The 17,032-nt window shown below is 41.8% G+C and overlaps 3 protein-coding genes and 1 long non-coding RNA gene across 5 annotated transcripts; 2 read left to right on the top strand and 2 right to left on the bottom strand.

Moving 5' to 3' along the window:
- Positions 1-1,067: 1,067 nt before the first annotated feature.
- Positions 1,068-4,713, top strand: LOC5520217 (transmembrane protein 26). 2 transcript variants are annotated; one of them, XM_032365116.2, is made up of 4 exons: positions 1,068-1,308; positions 1,416-1,461; positions 3,172-3,319; positions 3,462-4,713. In XM_032365116.2, exons 3-4 carry the CDS (start codon positions 3,185-3,187, stop codon positions 4,461-4,463), a joined length of 1,137 nt encoding a protein of 378 aa, XP_032221007.2. In that variant the 5' UTR covers positions 1,068-1,308; positions 1,416-1,461; positions 3,172-3,184; the 3' UTR covers positions 4,464-4,713. The 2 variants fall into 2 exon arrangements, with proteins under 2 accessions (XP_032221007.2, XP_032221006.2); XM_032365115.2 differs by having other exon boundaries at positions 1,068-1,461.
- Positions 4,714-6,897: 2,184 nt separating this feature from the next.
- Positions 6,898-12,895, top strand: LOC116603641 (fibroleukin). The gene is made up of 5 exons (XM_048719943.1): positions 6,898-7,711; positions 8,433-8,562; positions 8,652-8,872; positions 11,357-11,489; positions 11,658-12,895. The coding sequence occupies exons 2-5, from the start codon at positions 8,436-8,438 to the stop codon at positions 12,296-12,298; spliced, it is 1,122 nt and encodes a 373-aa protein (XP_048575900.1). The 5' UTR covers positions 6,898-7,711; positions 8,433-8,435; the 3' UTR covers positions 12,299-12,895.
- LOC125557390 lies at positions 8,153-8,718 on the bottom strand. Its single transcript, XR_007305256.1, has 2 exons — positions 8,641-8,718; positions 8,153-8,542 (listed from the first exon to the last, which is right to left on the bottom strand). It is a non-coding gene; the product is annotated as an uncharacterized LOC125557390 (long non-coding RNA).
- LOC5520219 (chitin deacetylase 7) lies at positions 12,632-17,032 on the bottom strand. Its single transcript, XM_001640016.3, has 3 exons — positions 15,327-17,032; positions 14,141-14,359; positions 12,632-13,801 (listed from the first exon to the last, which is right to left on the bottom strand). The coding sequence occupies exons 1-3, from the start codon at positions 16,003-16,005 to the stop codon at positions 13,365-13,367; spliced, it is 1,335 nt and encodes a 444-aa protein (XP_001640066.3). The 5' UTR covers positions 16,006-17,032; the 3' UTR covers positions 12,632-13,364.

Genomic DNA, 17,032 nt, shown 5'->3' on the forward strand with positions numbered 1-17,032 from the left:
AATCACATGACCGAATCATTTGGTCTCTACTCAAACTCTGTACCCAGAAGCGAATTTATCAAGCGGCTCTATCATTTGAGTGATGTTTTGTTTTCCAAATAAAATTAACCCCTTTCAGCCATAGTCCTGTTTTGGAGTCAAAACACAATCGTGATAATGGAATAGAGAATAGATGATAAGTAATGACAACAGGAAGCTTTTTGATTTGTTGTACAACGAGCCTTTCAACGAAGCAACGTAGATTACTTTTAGGTTCACCACTCTTTTGCGACCCTCCTTAAAGCGGACAGAATCCATTTGACCTACATTACTTTCTGTTTCACTACTTTCCAATGACCCTCTACTTTCCGCACAAAATACATCAAACGCTTCAGAGTCCTTAAGGTGGCCGCTAAAAATCAATGCAAAGTATCAAAGCGTCATCTATTTTCAGGTTTGGTTCCTTCTTTTTTTTGCCCGATATAATTCAATCCTTACTTTCTCTTTTTCCAGTTCTGCCGCATACTCGAGTTGTTACTTTTGAGAATGAGACATGGTGAAAAAGGGCATGTCGGCAGCTCACGAAAAGGGCATAAATATCGCAAGATCGGGTATTTCGAAATCTTCAGAAGTGTCCATACCTTATAGGAAACGACCTGAGTAACTCAAAACATGTTGAAAATAATACCAAATTGCATTTTTTGTCAAGGATATATTGCGCACGAAAACCTATTTGATTTTGTGTTTTTTGTTTTAAAGTCAAAGTATGTTCTTGCGCGAGATTTGGGCGCGGTTGTTTCATAGAGAAATTGAAAAAAGTGTTCAAGTCAGTTTTGTCACATGTGAGCAGCTGAACGATCGAGAATCCGAAAATAAAATTGAGAAAGGAAAAATAACACAAAATAAATGTCTAGATGTCTCTATAGTGACCGATAGAAGAAACAAATTAAAAGGCAAATGTAAATATTGATAATGTTTTGTGAATGACCAACCTATCAAGGGTCCAGGACGGCTTATTGACAACAATGGTATGTGACATTAGAGTCGCGAAAGTGAAGTAGTTCAGTTTATGAATGACTAAACTAAGTGAATGATTCACACTGACATCTGAAACTCGGCACCTGGTCCCACACACGGCTTGTCAGCCACAAACGCGCCGTGCATCATTTATCGCGCGAATTCAGTTCAAACGAATGTAAAAGGCTCCACACTTTATTGAAACACCCTGCCTCATTCACGATATTGCTAGAGTCATCGGGGAATCGTGCTGCGTTGGAATTCATTGACAATGGAGAAGATATTTCACTACCTGGCTGCGCTGATTTCAAGGTTCCTGTTCTTGATTCACGCCGTTTTAATGATTTGCTGGCTCGTTCTCGTTAAGGATAACAACCTGTATTTCATATTTGTGAGTCTTCTGGTCGCTCTTGTTATAGAAACCTTTATCACCGTGGGATTTCGTAAAGGCCACGAATACGCCGGGTAAGTTGTGAATTCCAAGATGCAAGTTTCGTCCTTGTTGGCTTCATGTTCTCTGGTCTTTTATTTAACAATGAAACTCTGTTGACCTTCAATTAGTTGGGCTCGCGCTTTTAATTGAACTTAAAAACTGCTGTAACACCTTCTGTATTAACGTGACCTTCAACGAGATTTGCTAGGTTTTCGAGTAATCTCCCTCTGCATCTGTCTGGCTGAATCTCTATTCTAAGGGGTATCTGCCTAGCTATGACAGGAAGGAAAAAAAGTCTTTAAGTTTGGTATTCGCGATCGTTTGCTATTTACACCTTCATAAAAAAAAACTCTAATTACTTTTCTTTTACACAAAGAGTTAAAAAGAAAGTTGCGATGGTGGTTATATAAACGAGATAATTCCTTTTCACTCTTGCGCTATGAATCTGACTTTTCATGGTAAAAAAATGTATGTCGCGTAACGTTGAAAACGCGAGACAATTGTTATAATTCTATTGTCAATTTTTACTTATATTTAGCTGTTCTGATGTCTCTAATCCCTCACAAAAATTTTGTTTTCTTAAAACCTACTTTTTGGGAGTAGAATTTAATGAAACATGTTATCAACAAAATCTATTAAAGCTAGGACCTCGCGGGCATCATTTCCAGTTGCGACTTTTTGATTCCAAAAACCTCCGGTCCCCAGCGGAACTAAAGACTAAATTTGTTTGACGAAGTCTTTTATAACATGTACTTTTGAAAAATACTTTTAAAACCCTTGTTAGAAATATGAATCTGGGCTTTTAATGTTGGATATTAGAGTATTTTATTCCAACAAAATCTCTTTTTGCCAAATGATATTCGGTAACGATTATGTCTTATTCAACTTGAAAAAGAAAATCACTTCTTTCATTGTAAAGAGGAGGTGATTAATGTTTCCTATTACGGAAGTGATGTGATTGAAGGTGTCTTTTTGCCTCCCGCCTTCTCGTTCCCTTGAGATAAAAAGTTTGCTGTCACTTTACAAAAGTCCTTACCAAGGTCAATATTTGTGACAGACCTAACAAAAAGATTTGATGAAATATAGTTACTGCTCAACAAAAGATAAATATATTTTTCTCGAACATTTTTATAAAATAATTTTTGTCAAAAAAAAAATAAATAAAAGAAAGTGTTTGTTTTCGTGCGTTATGACTGTCTTACGCGTTTCATTCCATGTTTATAATTCTCAGTACTTCCTTCCTTACGATCTAGCCGTCCGCACTAACACGGATTCATACGTCAGAAATCGCTTAAAGGTACCGCGTGACATCATTTTATGACATGCGCATGCTCATAGCAGCAGACGCGCCTGCGATATGACGCCATCGTTCATTTTGATAAGGATTCGACCAAGTGATGCGTTTTCGGCTAAACGAATCCGGATACCTAAGAAGTCACGTGACTTTTTGAGTGTAATGTTCAAACCAAAATTAAGACAAAATTTGCTGTAACGCCAGAGAGAGAGACAAAAATAAAGAAATATCTAAATGAAAATAAACCATTTCTGATAAAGAAAATTTCTGGTTGCTTCGTAAGCGATGAATAAGTTGCTTATTAATGATGTTTAAGTGAGGTTTTTTCAGGCTTTTCGCCGTGTATGAATTTTTTTCCTTACCTATCCCCCTTCATTCTTTTAATGGTCCGCCCCTAAGAAACAGCATCAAAAGCTGATCCTAACAGAGATGTCTTGAACTCCATCAGGTTTTGCCCGAGTATGTTTCTGTACCTTCTCGCGGTGATTCCATGTGATTGGATAACGAAGAGGGCGGTGATTAACTGTATCGTGGAATCAAAAGCACAGGCTAACCCTGAACTCTGCCAAAAAGCGATTAGCAGCAATGTGGGGCAGGTAGGGTAACACAATATTTTAAAGAATGTCGACCAACCAAACCACTCCTTTGTTATTGTTTATAATTATTGAAAGTATAACAGTTTATTCGCAAGGTAACAAAAAATAACAATCTACGAATGAAGTTTTCCATATTTTTCAGGCGCTAGGATCAGTCTACAAGAGCCAAGATGACGAAGCCGTGCTGTACACGCTGGAGCAAGCGCTAGTCCTGATCCTTGTGATTGGTCGCTGGCTGCTTCCAAAGGGATCAATATCACGTGATCAGCTATCTCAGCTCCTATTGGTCTACGTGGGGATGGCAGCCGACATCATGGAATTCACGGAAATCATTAAGGAGGATGAGATTCGTAAAGTTAACATGCTGAACAACAATCACTTTGTGAACGCCGTGATTCTGTTTTGGAGCATGAGCCTGTTTCAGTTCACTTTGACGATCTCAGGAACAGAGCGTACGGCCCAGCGTCTTGAGAAGGAAAAAGCAAAGATTGAAGAGGAACTGCACAAAGTAAAAGAATCGGAAAAGACAAGAAAGAGAAACAGAGTCGGCCCTGCCCTTTACGCCACCAAGGTGGCCGAATCACAAGAGAAAAACGAAATCCGCCTTAAGTTTATCCAGACCAAAAATGGACTCGAAATTAAACCAGACATTCCCGAAAACGACGTTGAAAAAGCTCCCGAAACCAACACTCATCAGCTTGGTTGTATGCAAAAGCTGGAGAGGTGTTATACCAATATGGGAAAAATAGTTAACGAGTACATAGAACTTGTTAGTCTGCTTGTTCCGATGTTGATGCAAGACGGCCCTTTTTTGATCATTCGCTTGATCGCCATTGCTTATTACGAAGTCAACCACGACACTCTGTATTTCTTAACTGTGAAGAATGCGCTGGTGATAATGCTACAGATTTATCGTATTTTCGTGCTGTATTACAAGCCCCCTCAGGAAGACCCCGACATCTTCGCCGAGTTCGCTCGCAAGCGACTAAGTAACGTGCAGACAGCGATACGAGGCGTGCAGAACACTAGGCTGGCTATACGACTCGTGTCCAGGCTCCAGAAACAAGCGCGCAGGCATAAGGCAAGGCCTGGGTACAAAGCCGATGGATCAAAGTATGGATGGGAGAGAAATACAATGGCTTAGGTACAAGTCCATGAGTACTTTATTTTATGTACTTTAGGAATTGTCTTTTGTGGATCAAAAGCTCCTTCCTTTAGATAAGCTTTTGGTTGGCCAAGCTCCCGGCCAGCTTCAAGGTTGTATACTACAAAATATATGTTTTTATTAGTAGTGTTTATTTGATATGGGCTGTGTTCCCATTACCTGATAATTTGTTTTTAATTATTAAGATTTAGCGAACGATCTGATTTATTGGAAGAATGCCGATCAACAACTCCCTTTTTTTTTTGTTTTCCCTTATTATACAATAATCTAACATAGCCCAAAGATATCAGATTGAGACTACATCATTTTCTCGTTTAAATTAGTCTTTTAAAATGGATGCTTTGCGTGACTCGGTATAATGTGGGAGCAAAATAGCGGCAAGATCCGATCTTTCAGAACTCGTGTATTTAGACAATTTCCTATGGAAATGGATCCTTCCGTAATACACAGGTTGCGCAAACCCCCCTCCCCCCTGGACGCTAAAAAGTGGGTTCTTTCTTAGTTAAAGACATCAAGTACTATCAAGTACTATCGCTTTTTCCATATGATACCTATGACTGCCCATCCCCCCTCTTGGCGGCCGAAAAGTGGGTCATTTCTTTTTAAGGAACCTTCAGGTACTATCGCTTTTTTCATAAGATACCTACGACTGCGCACTCCCCCCCCCCTCTTGGCGGCTAAAGTGGGTTATTTCTTATTAAGGAATCTTCAAGTACTATCGCTTTTTCCATATGATACCTATGACTGCGCATCCCCCCCCCTCTTGGCGGCAAAAGTGGGTCATTTCTTATTAAGGAACCTTCAGGTACTATGCTTTTTCCATATGATACCTATGACTGCGCACCCCCCCCCCCCCTCTTGGCGGCAAAAGTGGGTCATTTCTTATTAAGGAATCTTCAAGTACTATGCTTTTTCCATATGATACATATGACTGCGCACCACCCACCCCCCCTGGCAGCCAAAAAGTGGGTCATTTCTTATTAAGGAATCTTCAGGTACTATCGCTTTTTCCATATGATACCTATGACTGCGCACCCCCCCCCCCCCCCCCCCTCTTGGCGGCAAAAGTGGGTAATTTCTTATTAAGGAATATTCAAGTACTTTCGCTTTTTCCATATGATACCTATGACTGCGCACTCCCCCCCTCTTGGCGGCTAAAATGGGTCATTTCTTATTAAGGAATATTCAAGTACTTTCGCTTTTTCCATATGATACCTATGACTGCGCACCCCCATCCTTTGACTCCCACCCCCACCCCCACCCCCATAGGTACGCGCTTGATACTGTATTTCACCGGTGAGAAAAGATAGGAGAGTGAGGACTCTGTTTTCTGAGATGCAAATATTACAAGAACTATTTAATAGGCAGGCCTAAACTGCGATTACTGAGGATGTAATAAAGCCTGTATATAACATTGTTTAGATAATTTTTTATATGCAGTTCTTATTCCAAGTTGAAGTAAAAAGGTGTCACTTGTAATGTTTTTAGTCTCGTCAAAGTAGTAATTTTTTTAGTTGTTGTTGCTGATACTAAAAGCTCAATAAATCATGACATACATTTAAGCCTCAACGTTTTTAATGGCTGTCGTATTTCTAAATGGTCTTATAACAGCTGAGCGACCAGCCCTCTGTATACACGCCTGTAATAAAGAATTGACCGAGAGAGCTAGAAAAACGACATTTTTTTGATTTAGGAAAGTTCTTTCTATATCCTTCTAGCGTCTTGAAAGGGAAAATTAAAACATCTTCTCTTTTACCCTCGCCTATATAGGGGATATCTGTTTTTCTCCGGTTGTCAATGTATTGGGATTCTTATGGTTCCTGGACAAAGTATGGGGACTGGGTCGAGCAAGTGGTGATGCGTCTTGCTCGCCAAAAAAAGTCGGCTCGAATGACTCGGTACTGTCGGGCATATAGTCGGTACTGTCGGGCATATAGTCGGTACTGTCGGTCATATAGTCGGTACTGTCGGGCATATAGTCGGTACTGTCGGGCATATAGTCGGTACCGTCGGGCATATAGTCGGTACTGTCGGGCATATAGTCGGTACTGTCGGTCATATAGTCGGTACTGTCGGGCATATAGTCGGTACTGTCGGTCATATAGTCGGTACTGTCGGGCATATAGTCGGTACTGTCGGGCATATAGTCGGTACCGTCGGGCATATAGTCGGTACTGTCGGGCATATAGTCGGTACTGTCGGTAATATAGTCGGTACTGTCGGGCATATAGTCGTTATTGTCGGTCATATAGTCGGTACTGTCGGGCATATAGTCGGTACTGTCGGTCATATAGTCGGTACTGTCGGTCATATAGTCGGTACTGTCGGGCATACAGTCGGTACTGTCGGGCATATAGTCGGTACTGTCGGGCATATAGTCGGTACTTTAGGGCATATAGTCGGTACTGTCGGGCATATAAATAGCCACTGCGTATTTCTGAGGCTGCGTTTTGCGTTTTTTCCCTAGCGTTAACTCCGGAAGTCTATGTGCTGGCTATTTATTTATGATTATTTAAAAAAAATATAATGCCTTTTTTTGTGCGTGTAGAACAAATGGATTAGAACAAAAAAAAGTGTAATTTTTTCTGTTCCTTGATTATTGTTCGTGGATGAAAATTTGTTGTAATCTGTCAGGAAACCTACGATTCTCATTCCTCATTATCAACCTTTTAACGAAGCTCAAACAAAGCTCACATATCAAACAAAAATATTAAAAGCTCAAAAAATAGCGTAAACATTGTGAGCTAACAAGGCAAAAGCTAACACACAACTTCCTCCCATCCGGTCTTGTTTATAGTAGAATTGGAATAGTGTCAAAGTGTGCAAAAGTTTCTCTACTAAAAAAAAATTAGGGACAAACAATAGTGTCGAAGGGAGTGTGGTACACCGTAGTTAACAAAAAAAAAAAGAAAATGTAAAGAACAAGTGGTTTTCGCGATATTAAAAAAAATAATTGCCTTATGGTTGTTTTGACAGTCAGAATTGCTTTTCAGCTCGTTCCAAGGGTTCAAGAGAGAATGAAGATAAAATACCTCAATACAGCTGCTCGTTTAATGCATAGACGCGACTCGACGGTATGAAAAGCTAACATAACGAGAACACCTCTAGCGAGAAGGCGGTTGTGTAACCTTTTGGAGTCATCTTTATTTCCAAAATCATGTGAACGCTTCAAAATATCAGAGCTTGGAAGTAAAACAAGACAGAGGGCTGGGAATATACCGCAAAAGGTAAGCTTATTATTAGTTGCTACAGCTTTCGTGTCGAAAAGATCTACTAACTTTTCCTGTATAATACTAATACTACTAAATAATAATAATTTGATTTCCATGAAAAATGAATCTAGCGGAATCTGATAAAGCATTTATGTATTTATAAAATCTGAAAAAATTATGAAAAATTGCGCCGGAAATGAGTATTCCATAGGAAACTTAATATAAGCTGTTTATCCAATACAACCTCGGCGCGCCACCGGGGTCCTCTCTGCTAGGTAACCTCAACATAGCAATTCATAGTTAGACTTTTTTCATTAGTCAAGAACAGCCCACATGTTCCATAGATTTGCAATTAAGACAGGAACAGGACTGTTTTCAAATGTACACAAGGTGTCATACATCCACGAGACAAGCGTTATAAAGAAAAATATAGAAAGCAAACAGAAGACGGTCTACTTAATTAAGATCGGTCCAGTTTATTTTTTCCCTGCAAAAAAGGTGAACAAATACGATTACAACCAGATTTAACCCACATTCTACTTTTTCGCAAATAGCTATAAAATATATATGTGGAGTTAACAGATTTTGCTCTTTTATAAGACATTTAGGAGACCCGATGGGCCCGTCATTAGGAGCGTACAACGGTATTATTGTACTGAGAACGTTCCAACCAGCACATTCATTTTTCACCGAAATAGTACTTTTATGTTATTGAGTTTTCTTATCGAATTTGCAGGCTATGCTAAGAATGCTTTTAGCTTCAAAGGCCTGGCTCTTCATTCTTGTTGGGCTCCCTGTGTTGTCCCAGGGTGTCATCCGGGTCCTTCAGTGTTATCGGGAGAGTTACTTCACCAGAAAATACAACGGTAAAGCTTAGAATTTCAAACAAGCACCTCTTTAAACACAGAATCCTTAAGTTTAGATGTCCAAAGGATGAAACTTACTTTTTTTCCAGATCGAATTTTGGTGGGTTACGTGATCCATAGACAAGTGTGTGACAACGAGATGAGCTGTGCACGAAAGTGTTTGTCGATTGACAGATGCCAATCATTCAACTTTAAAGACACCGCTGATCAAAATGGTAAACACGTTTGTGAGCTCAACAGCCAAACTGCGGGCTCAAGGCCAGACGGCGTCGTCAACGAAGTTGAATTTGGCTACTTCGAAAGCGCGGAGGTAAATCCGACACAACTTAAGTTAAATACAGCCGTATTGTCACCAGTTTACTTCCGGAGGTCCGTCGGAAACCTCAACCGTCAAAAGACAAAATAATCTCTTATAATCCGCGCTATAAAACGGGCCATCCGCTATAAAATAATCAGTCAAATCCTCAAAGAAACTTCAAAAAGAAACACTGCTCTTAAAATTTTGAAATATTTTTCGCAGTTTCCGTTAAAAATCATCGGAGATTGTTACGTAATCGACCGGAAGTAAACTGGTGACAGTGCGGCTTAAAAGTAAAAAGCCTCCTAAAAAATTCTTGTGAATATGTTGACGCCAATGCTCGGGACGGGCCGAATAAATCTAATTTTCTAGGGCTTTGATCATCAAAACTGAAACAATTTGTAACAAAAAGATGCGTGGATTAAATTTAGTTAAATAAAAATCTATAAATACAAATACAAATCCAACTTAACCCCTTACCGTACTATATGTACATTAGATGACTAAAAAATAGACAAGGTATTTACAAAAAGCTTATTTAACGGCTAATATTCGCGCATCCTAATTTTCGCGCCACTTTATTTTCGCGATTCTTTTAAAATCGCATAATTCGCGAAAATAAAGTCACGCGAAAATTAAGTGTAATAGAGTAATAGGAGTAGCAAAGTCTTAAATCAACCAATCAGCGATTTGTACCTGAATACGCTTTTATAACTTTTGTCCGTTTTCTTGTACGGTAAGCTTGGTTTGTGCAGGGTCGTGGTCACGTGACACGCTTATTGTTTTTGTCCTTTGCAGTTTTGAGCATCCTAATCAGACCCCTTATTTACTAACTTAACATGGACAAAATGACAATTTGGTATGTTTCAGATGCATATGTACAAACATTTTTGCAAATCCCAGGACGTGAAATTCAAGAATGCGGGGTTCATGGGTTCATCTGTTCAGGGCGATCTGTTCAGGGCGAGCTGTTCAGGGCGAGCTGTTCAGGGCGAGCTGTTCAGGGCGATCTGTTCAGGGCGAGCTGTTCAGGGCGATCTGTTCAGGGCGATCTGTTCAGGGCGATCTGTTCAGGGCGATCTGTTCAGGGCGAGCTGTTCAGGGCGATCTGTTCAGGGCGATCTGTTCAGGGCGAGCTGTTCAGGGCGAGCCGTCCAGGGCGAGCTGTTCAGGGCGAGCTGTTCAGGGCGATCTGTTCAGGGCGATCTGTTCAGGGCGATCTGTTCATTGCGAGCTGTTCAGGGCGATCTGTTCAGGACGATCTGTTCAGGGCGATCTGTTGAGGGCGAGCTGTTCAGGGCGATCTGTTCAGGGCGATCTGTTCAGGGCGAGCTGTTCAGGGCGAGCTGTTCAGGGCGAGCTGTTCAGGGCGATCTATTCAGGGCGAGCTGTTCAGGGCGATCTGTTCAGGGCGATCTGTTCAGGGCGAGCTGTTCAGGGCGATCTGTTCAGGGCGAGCTGTTCAGGGCGAGCTGTTCAGGGCGATCTGTTCAGGGCGAGCTGTTCAGGGCGAGCCGTCCAGGGCGAGCTGTTCAGGGCGAGCTGTTCAGGGCGATCTGTTGAGGGCGAGCTGTTCAGGGCGATCTGTTCAGGGCGAGCTGTTCAGGGCGAGCTGTTCAGGGCGATCTGTTCAGGGCGAGCTGTTTTGGGCGATCTGTTCAGGGCGAGCTGTTCAGGGCGATCTGTTCAGGGCGAGCTGTTCAGGGCGAGCTGTTCAGGGCGAGCTGTTCAGGGCGATCTGTTCAGGGTGATCTGTTCAGGGCGATCTGTTCAAGGCGAGCTGTTCAGGGCGAGCTGTTCAGAGCGATCTGTTCAGGGCGATCTGTTCAGGGCGATCTGTTCATGGCGAGCTTTTCAGGGCGATCTGTTCAGGGCGATCTGTTCAGGGCGATCTGTTCAGGGCGATCTGTTCAGGGCGAGCTGTTCAGGGCGATCTGTTCAGGGCGATCTGTTCAGGGCGATCTGTTCAGGGCGATCTGTTCATGGCGATCTGTTCAGGGCGAGCTGTTCAGGGCGAGCTGTTCAGGGCGATCTGTTCAGGGCGAGCTGTTCAGGGCAATCTATTCAGGGCGATCTATTCAGGGCGAGCTGTTCAGGGCGATCTGTTCAGGGCGATCTATTCAGGGCGATCTGTTCAGGGCGATCTGTTCAGGTCGAGCTGTTCAGGTCGAGCTGTTCAGGGCGAGCTGTTCAGAGCGAGCTGTTCAGGGCGATCTATTCAGGGCGAGCTGTTCAGGGCGATCTGTTCAGGGCGATCTGTTCAGGGCGAGCTGTCCAGGGCGATCTATTCAGGGCGAGCTGTTCAGGGCGAGCTGTTCAGGGCCGTAGCTGGGGGTGGGGCACTTGGGGTATGTGCTCCCCATTATTTTAAAAAATTATTAGCAAATGACCAGTAGGGGCGTGGCTATGCCCCCCCCCACCCCAAATCTTACGTGGCCTGCTACGGCTCTGCTCTATTCATAGAAAATGTTGACATGATTATTTTTCTTTCTTTAGCGGAGTAACGAGCGTGGTTGTCATAGTAATCCCTGTCAGAATGGAGGCTTGTGCCTGGACACGTGTTATGGCAAGATGTTCACGTGTACATGCAAGATGTTTTTTACAGGCGAATACTGCGAAAAGGCTGTTGGTATGGTATAACTAAAAACAACTAACAACACAGCAACACAGGGTATGGTAAAACTAAAAAGAACACACAACAACAACACAGGGGATGGACAGTGAATGAGTTTATGGCTAACTCCAATAGAGTATACAGTTTTAAAAAGTCTGCTAAGCATCACTCTTTTTCTCTCAGCGCAAGACTGCAAGGACATCCTAACTCTTGGTGGGACACAAAGCGGAATCTACCCGATTAATCTCGACAGCCGACCGATCAATCCCGAAGGGCATCCGATCAATCCCGACGGCTACAGCGTACAGCAAGTCTTCTGCGACCAATCAACAGACGGCGGCGGTTGGGTCGTCATACAGACACGTCAATCACCCTACAACACCAGTTTCCATAGAAACGCGAAGGCTTACGAGGACGGCTTCGGGAAACTGAACGAGGAGTTCTGGCTGGGAAACCTGGTAATCCATACTCTGAGCTCGTCTTCGGCTCGAGAGCTGAGGGTTGTTCTAGAGGCAAATGTGAGGGTTGAATTTGGTGTGTACGCCAAGTTTCGTGTCTTTAGGAACTACTCTCTGGATGTTGGGGGCTTTAGTGGGTCTATTGGAGACGCCATTAGCTCAAGTATTAGCCAATCAGGGATGCTTTTCTCGACATTTGACAATGACAGGGATACGGCTTTGGGTAAAAATTGCGCGTCGTCTTCCAAGTCAGGCTGGTGGTATAGTGATTGCGGGCATGCAGATCTGAACAAGGACAACATGCCATTGTGGGACACTTGGGGTTTCTTTGCGCTTATCACTAAGTGTACCATGATGATGCGTTAGGCAAGCTGTCAGTCATACAGGCCTAGGACAAGCGCGAGAGAAATCTGTGATTTGCCGGGCCTAATAGTACATCGCGCTTCTGCTTTGCCGATTCTTATTGGCTATTTATGACACAAATACATTGGGTTTAACGTTGATTCAGACGTCGACTAAATAAGTCGCGCTCAACATGTTGCGAGCATTAAAAATTGATGTGAAATTTCTATTGAAAAAAATAAAAATAAATTCACATAAAAAGCTCGACGTTTGAATCGGTCGTGCCAATCCAAAAAATTAATTCGGCACGCGGCAGAAGCGCGAGGTATGAATCTACCAAACACAGGGAAACACTTATCTAGATTCTTCTAAATTTAATAAATTTTAAAATTGTAGTGATTTCACGGAAAGTTAAGCATTGCTAATATATTTGACACTTGACGGTTAATAGACCATGTCTGTGATGCTTTAACAAAAAATAGAGACCTCGATTTTTTCTCGTTCCGACTTAACTACAAATGTAATTGACAAAGTTCGACATTTATTTTACGCTGTTATTTATCTGTTTACTTTGCTCAATGTTGTCGAAATCGTAAATAATCATTAGTACATTAGCACCAAGTCTTTGTTCTAATGATATTAAGCTAATACCTATACATTTTTATCTTTTTCTTTTACAAAGGTCGTCAGTTACTACAAAGTGCTTAAAAAATATATCAAAGTGGCTCGACACCCTTAAAAATAAAAGTTCCAGTAGATGTGTGATAATACATACGCTTTAGATTATAGCGATTTGGGTATTTCATTGCTATGAAAATTTCAAACATATTCATCTGCGTGTCATAACAGGGGCGGTAAAAGTTATTTTTGCCTTTTTTGTTTATCGTGAATAGAGAAAATGACAAATTGAAAACCGTGATCCGTGATTGCTACCTTCGCCGTGATTCGTGAATGGCGAAATTTCATCAGCATGAATCGTGATCTATGCTCTTTAAAAATCGTGAATCGCGATTTCCAGTTCATCCAACTTGTCGTCAGAGTTTATCGTGAAACGCTGTCATAACCCCCGAACAACTCGCTAAAATCTTAACTAACGAACTAGCAAAACACTTAACGCGCCCATTAAAGTCATCAAAAGGCAGATGTCGCATCGATGTGCATTTGATTGTGATGATGATGGTAATGATGATGATGATGATGATGATGGTGATGATGATGGTGATGATGATGTTGATGAAGATGTAGGGCTCTCATAGTGTGCGTCATACATGTTTTCTGTCCAGGGATAATGTTCCGGACAGGGCCGGACGCAGGACCAAAGATATCTGGCCTTGTCCGGAAAGTGGCAGACGTTGACAGCGCTCCTTTTGCAGGGGGAGGTTGGGGCTGGCTGGCCACATTGCCAGGGTGAGAACGACTTGATCTCGTCTAAAGGGGATGGAGTCTTGATCCACTCGATTGCTTGAGAAACAGTCACTAGATATACGTCCCCCTTAGCCAATACTTCAGTAAAGAACCTTTGCATGCCTGAAAGACAATGGGAATGCACAGACAGACAGAACAACAGTGCTTTTACCAATAGTGCCAATGTCAAACTACAAATTTGATATTTTCAGCCCTACGATATCAGGGGAGAATCCAGGAGTCCCAACAGGGGGAAGGCGAAGCAAGTTTCTTTTTTTTTGGGGGGGGGGGGGGGGGTGAGGGCTCAAAGCAAGGGTTAAAAACAACGGGGACAAGTTTTATTAATCTCCCGTGGATTTCCTTTTAATTCTTGTTATTTTTAAGTCAAATATCTGAAAATGGGGGGGGGGGGGGGGGCTCGAAATGTACCTCGTTTATGCCAACAAACTGGAACACGCTTACCTTTCATAGTGAAGGAATACTTCGCGAACCAATTGGCGTGCATGAAGATAGGGAAGGGTGCTCTATTGGAATTGTAGTGACGTAAGAAGTTCTTATGAAGGAATTTAAAGACGTCATCATCATTCGTCGGTGCATTACAATCATCAATCATGCTGCAGGATTCGTTTTGGAGGCCCTTGTGGTAAACCATTGGCACTTCCCACAAGCCGGGGAATGAGCCTGTAAAAAAAACCCTCAGCTACATATACTTCAGCTACAGGCTTATTGATTGAATTTACGTCATTATCAATTGAAAAGCAATATTTATACAGCAATGGACCAGCAAACCAACGGCAACCATATGCCATAGTTTGTATTATGGCTTCAATAAACTGAATTTTGACACATTTTTTTGCATAATAAAGCACAACTATTCCAAACATCCTCAAATTTTAATTTCCAAATGGCAGACTCTACGACGGAGAGGTGCTAATAGGTACTAATTATTGGTAGAATAATGAGTACCTATAAATATATAGAATAAACTCTAGCGATGCCAGAACTATATATTAATATAGAGACCTTGAATGGACAATCGTACGATTTAAAATATATTTTATGCACTCTTGAGATCCTTGGTGACTGCGATTTACTTATCGATATTTGCCGTTTCCGCTGGCACATTTGTTAAAATTTGTGTATAAAAGGCAGGAAACTTTATTATAAATATATAATTAGGAATTACTTTAGTCCTGTTAGCCCGATATTTAGGCTTTAGCAGGCATTGATGCATTGCGGGCTTTGATATGGAACATGATGATGATAATTGTGTACGCTCCGAAGGTTCAACGGTTATTGAAATAGGTTACGAGGATATTAGTACACACTAAATCAAACATGTAAACAATAATAGCATATTAGTACACACTAAATCAAAACAATCATAATATATTAGTATACATTAAATTAAACATAATTATAATATATTAGTATACACTAAACCAAGCGCCACTGAGCTTTAGTAAATTGCGCTATAAAAACTAAGTATTATAATAGTATTATGTTCTAGATTCCACCTTCGTGTGTTTACATAAGCATGAGGACAACATTAAAGTAGCACACAGACAGTAAGTCAAATTTTTTTTTTCATTTCGAGCTGTGAAACTCCTTGTACACATACCACTAGTTTGGGCTAACATCTTCTCACCTGATGGGCATGGCGGAATGACGCAATCCTGGGCACTAGAGTAGTCCAGTGTATAAGGCCAAAGAGGAGGGTCCGTCCTCCAAGTCGGCATCGACGAATCAAACATAAAGCTATGATCATGTAATACCTTGAACTGGTTATCCCCACCGATCTGCAAAAACGGTGCCCTAAATCCTCTAACATCTTTCTCGTTCACGCCACCAAATTCTTTTAAGATGTCCCTCATGCCTCGAATTTCCGACCCCCAGTCCTGATAAGTAGCTTTTTTCCACCACTCGATCGGGGTGCGATGAGATATTGTGTGATCCGCTATCTCGTGGCGTTCGTGATAGAGGGTGCCTAATAATTGATAGTCAGTGTACTCGTGAGAGACGAAGAAAGTCGCTCTTACGTTACAGCCGTTTGGATTCTTCGTGTCATTGAAAAGCGTCTGATAAAATGGAAACACTTGCATGTTGATCGCGTCGTCGAATGTTAACATGATCATTTGCGGGATTTGTTTGGGGTCTATTCCATTTGGAACTGATGCCCCGCTGCAAAAACAGTCTGGCAACTTGCATAAGTCGGGTTTACATGGCTCGGCGCCATTGCACAAGTTAAGACACGACAAAACCACCAACTCGACCAACAGATGCTTCAGACCCGAAAAGGCCATATCTTCGCGTTCAACCATTCTCATCTCTCAATTTTTCGTGCTTGGCTGATATTCGTGGAATGATGTGAATTTCTACGCGGCACGAACATGGCCAATATTCAAGAAAATTAGACGTCTTAAAATGACATTTGTAAAGACTGCTTATAAGATTAATTAATCATTTTATCGTCTATCATCTTCACGGTATAAGGGTTCTGTATACAATCTTTATCACTTAGTTCTAGTTCTATTAAGAGCTGACAAGAGAAAAATAGCTGTCTTGGTGAGTCTCATCGGGGATTTAAACGATTTTGAAGATTTTCATTTCAGTAATGCCTTTGAAACTCTAAAAGTAAGGGAGTAGGAAGGAGAGTAAAAATGTAACTTCTAAGGTTTTTTGGAACTTTTTTTTACTTTAAACAAGGTCCCTAAATGTGAGGGAGTGAAGGAGTAACTCAAGTAGCGTGGGTGTGGTTCTGGCTGACTCAGATCAGCACCCATACTCCGTACACCATCCCAGTGAAACTCCTAATACTAGAGCGTGGGAGGATGATGAATGAATGATACCAAAAGTCAATAAAGTTTACCGTGAAAGCTGTACAATAAGAAGTTCCTGAACTAAATTCGCCGATAACATAACTATTTCTGTTCTAACCCTTCATAATACTGCTAAAGCACTGAATGTCTCATACAAAATTCCTGACAATGCACTAAATGGCCCACTCTCACCAATCCTGGTAAGGCACTTAATGGCCCAGTCTCAACATTCTTGGCAAGGCACTAAATGGTCCAGTCTCACCATTCCTGGTAAGGCACTAAATGGTCCAGTCTCACCATTCCTGGCAAGGCACTAAATGGTCCAGTCTCACATTTCCTGGCAAGGCACTAAATGGTCCAGTCTCAACATTCCTGGTAAGGCACCAAATGGTCCAGTCTCACCATTCCTGGCAAGGCACTAAATGGTCCAGTCTCACCATTCCTGGCAAGGCACTAAATGGTCCAGTCTCACCATTCCTGGCAAGGCACTAAATGGTCCAGTCTCACCATTCCTGGCAAGGCACTAAATGGTCCA

The sequence above is a fragment of the Nematostella vectensis genome, chromosome 12 (genome assembly GCF_932526225.1).
Source record: "Nematostella vectensis chromosome 12, jaNemVect1.1, whole genome shotgun sequence".
In the NCBI taxonomy this organism is placed as follows: domain Eukaryota; kingdom Metazoa; phylum Cnidaria; class Anthozoa; order Actiniaria; family Edwardsiidae; genus Nematostella; species Nematostella vectensis.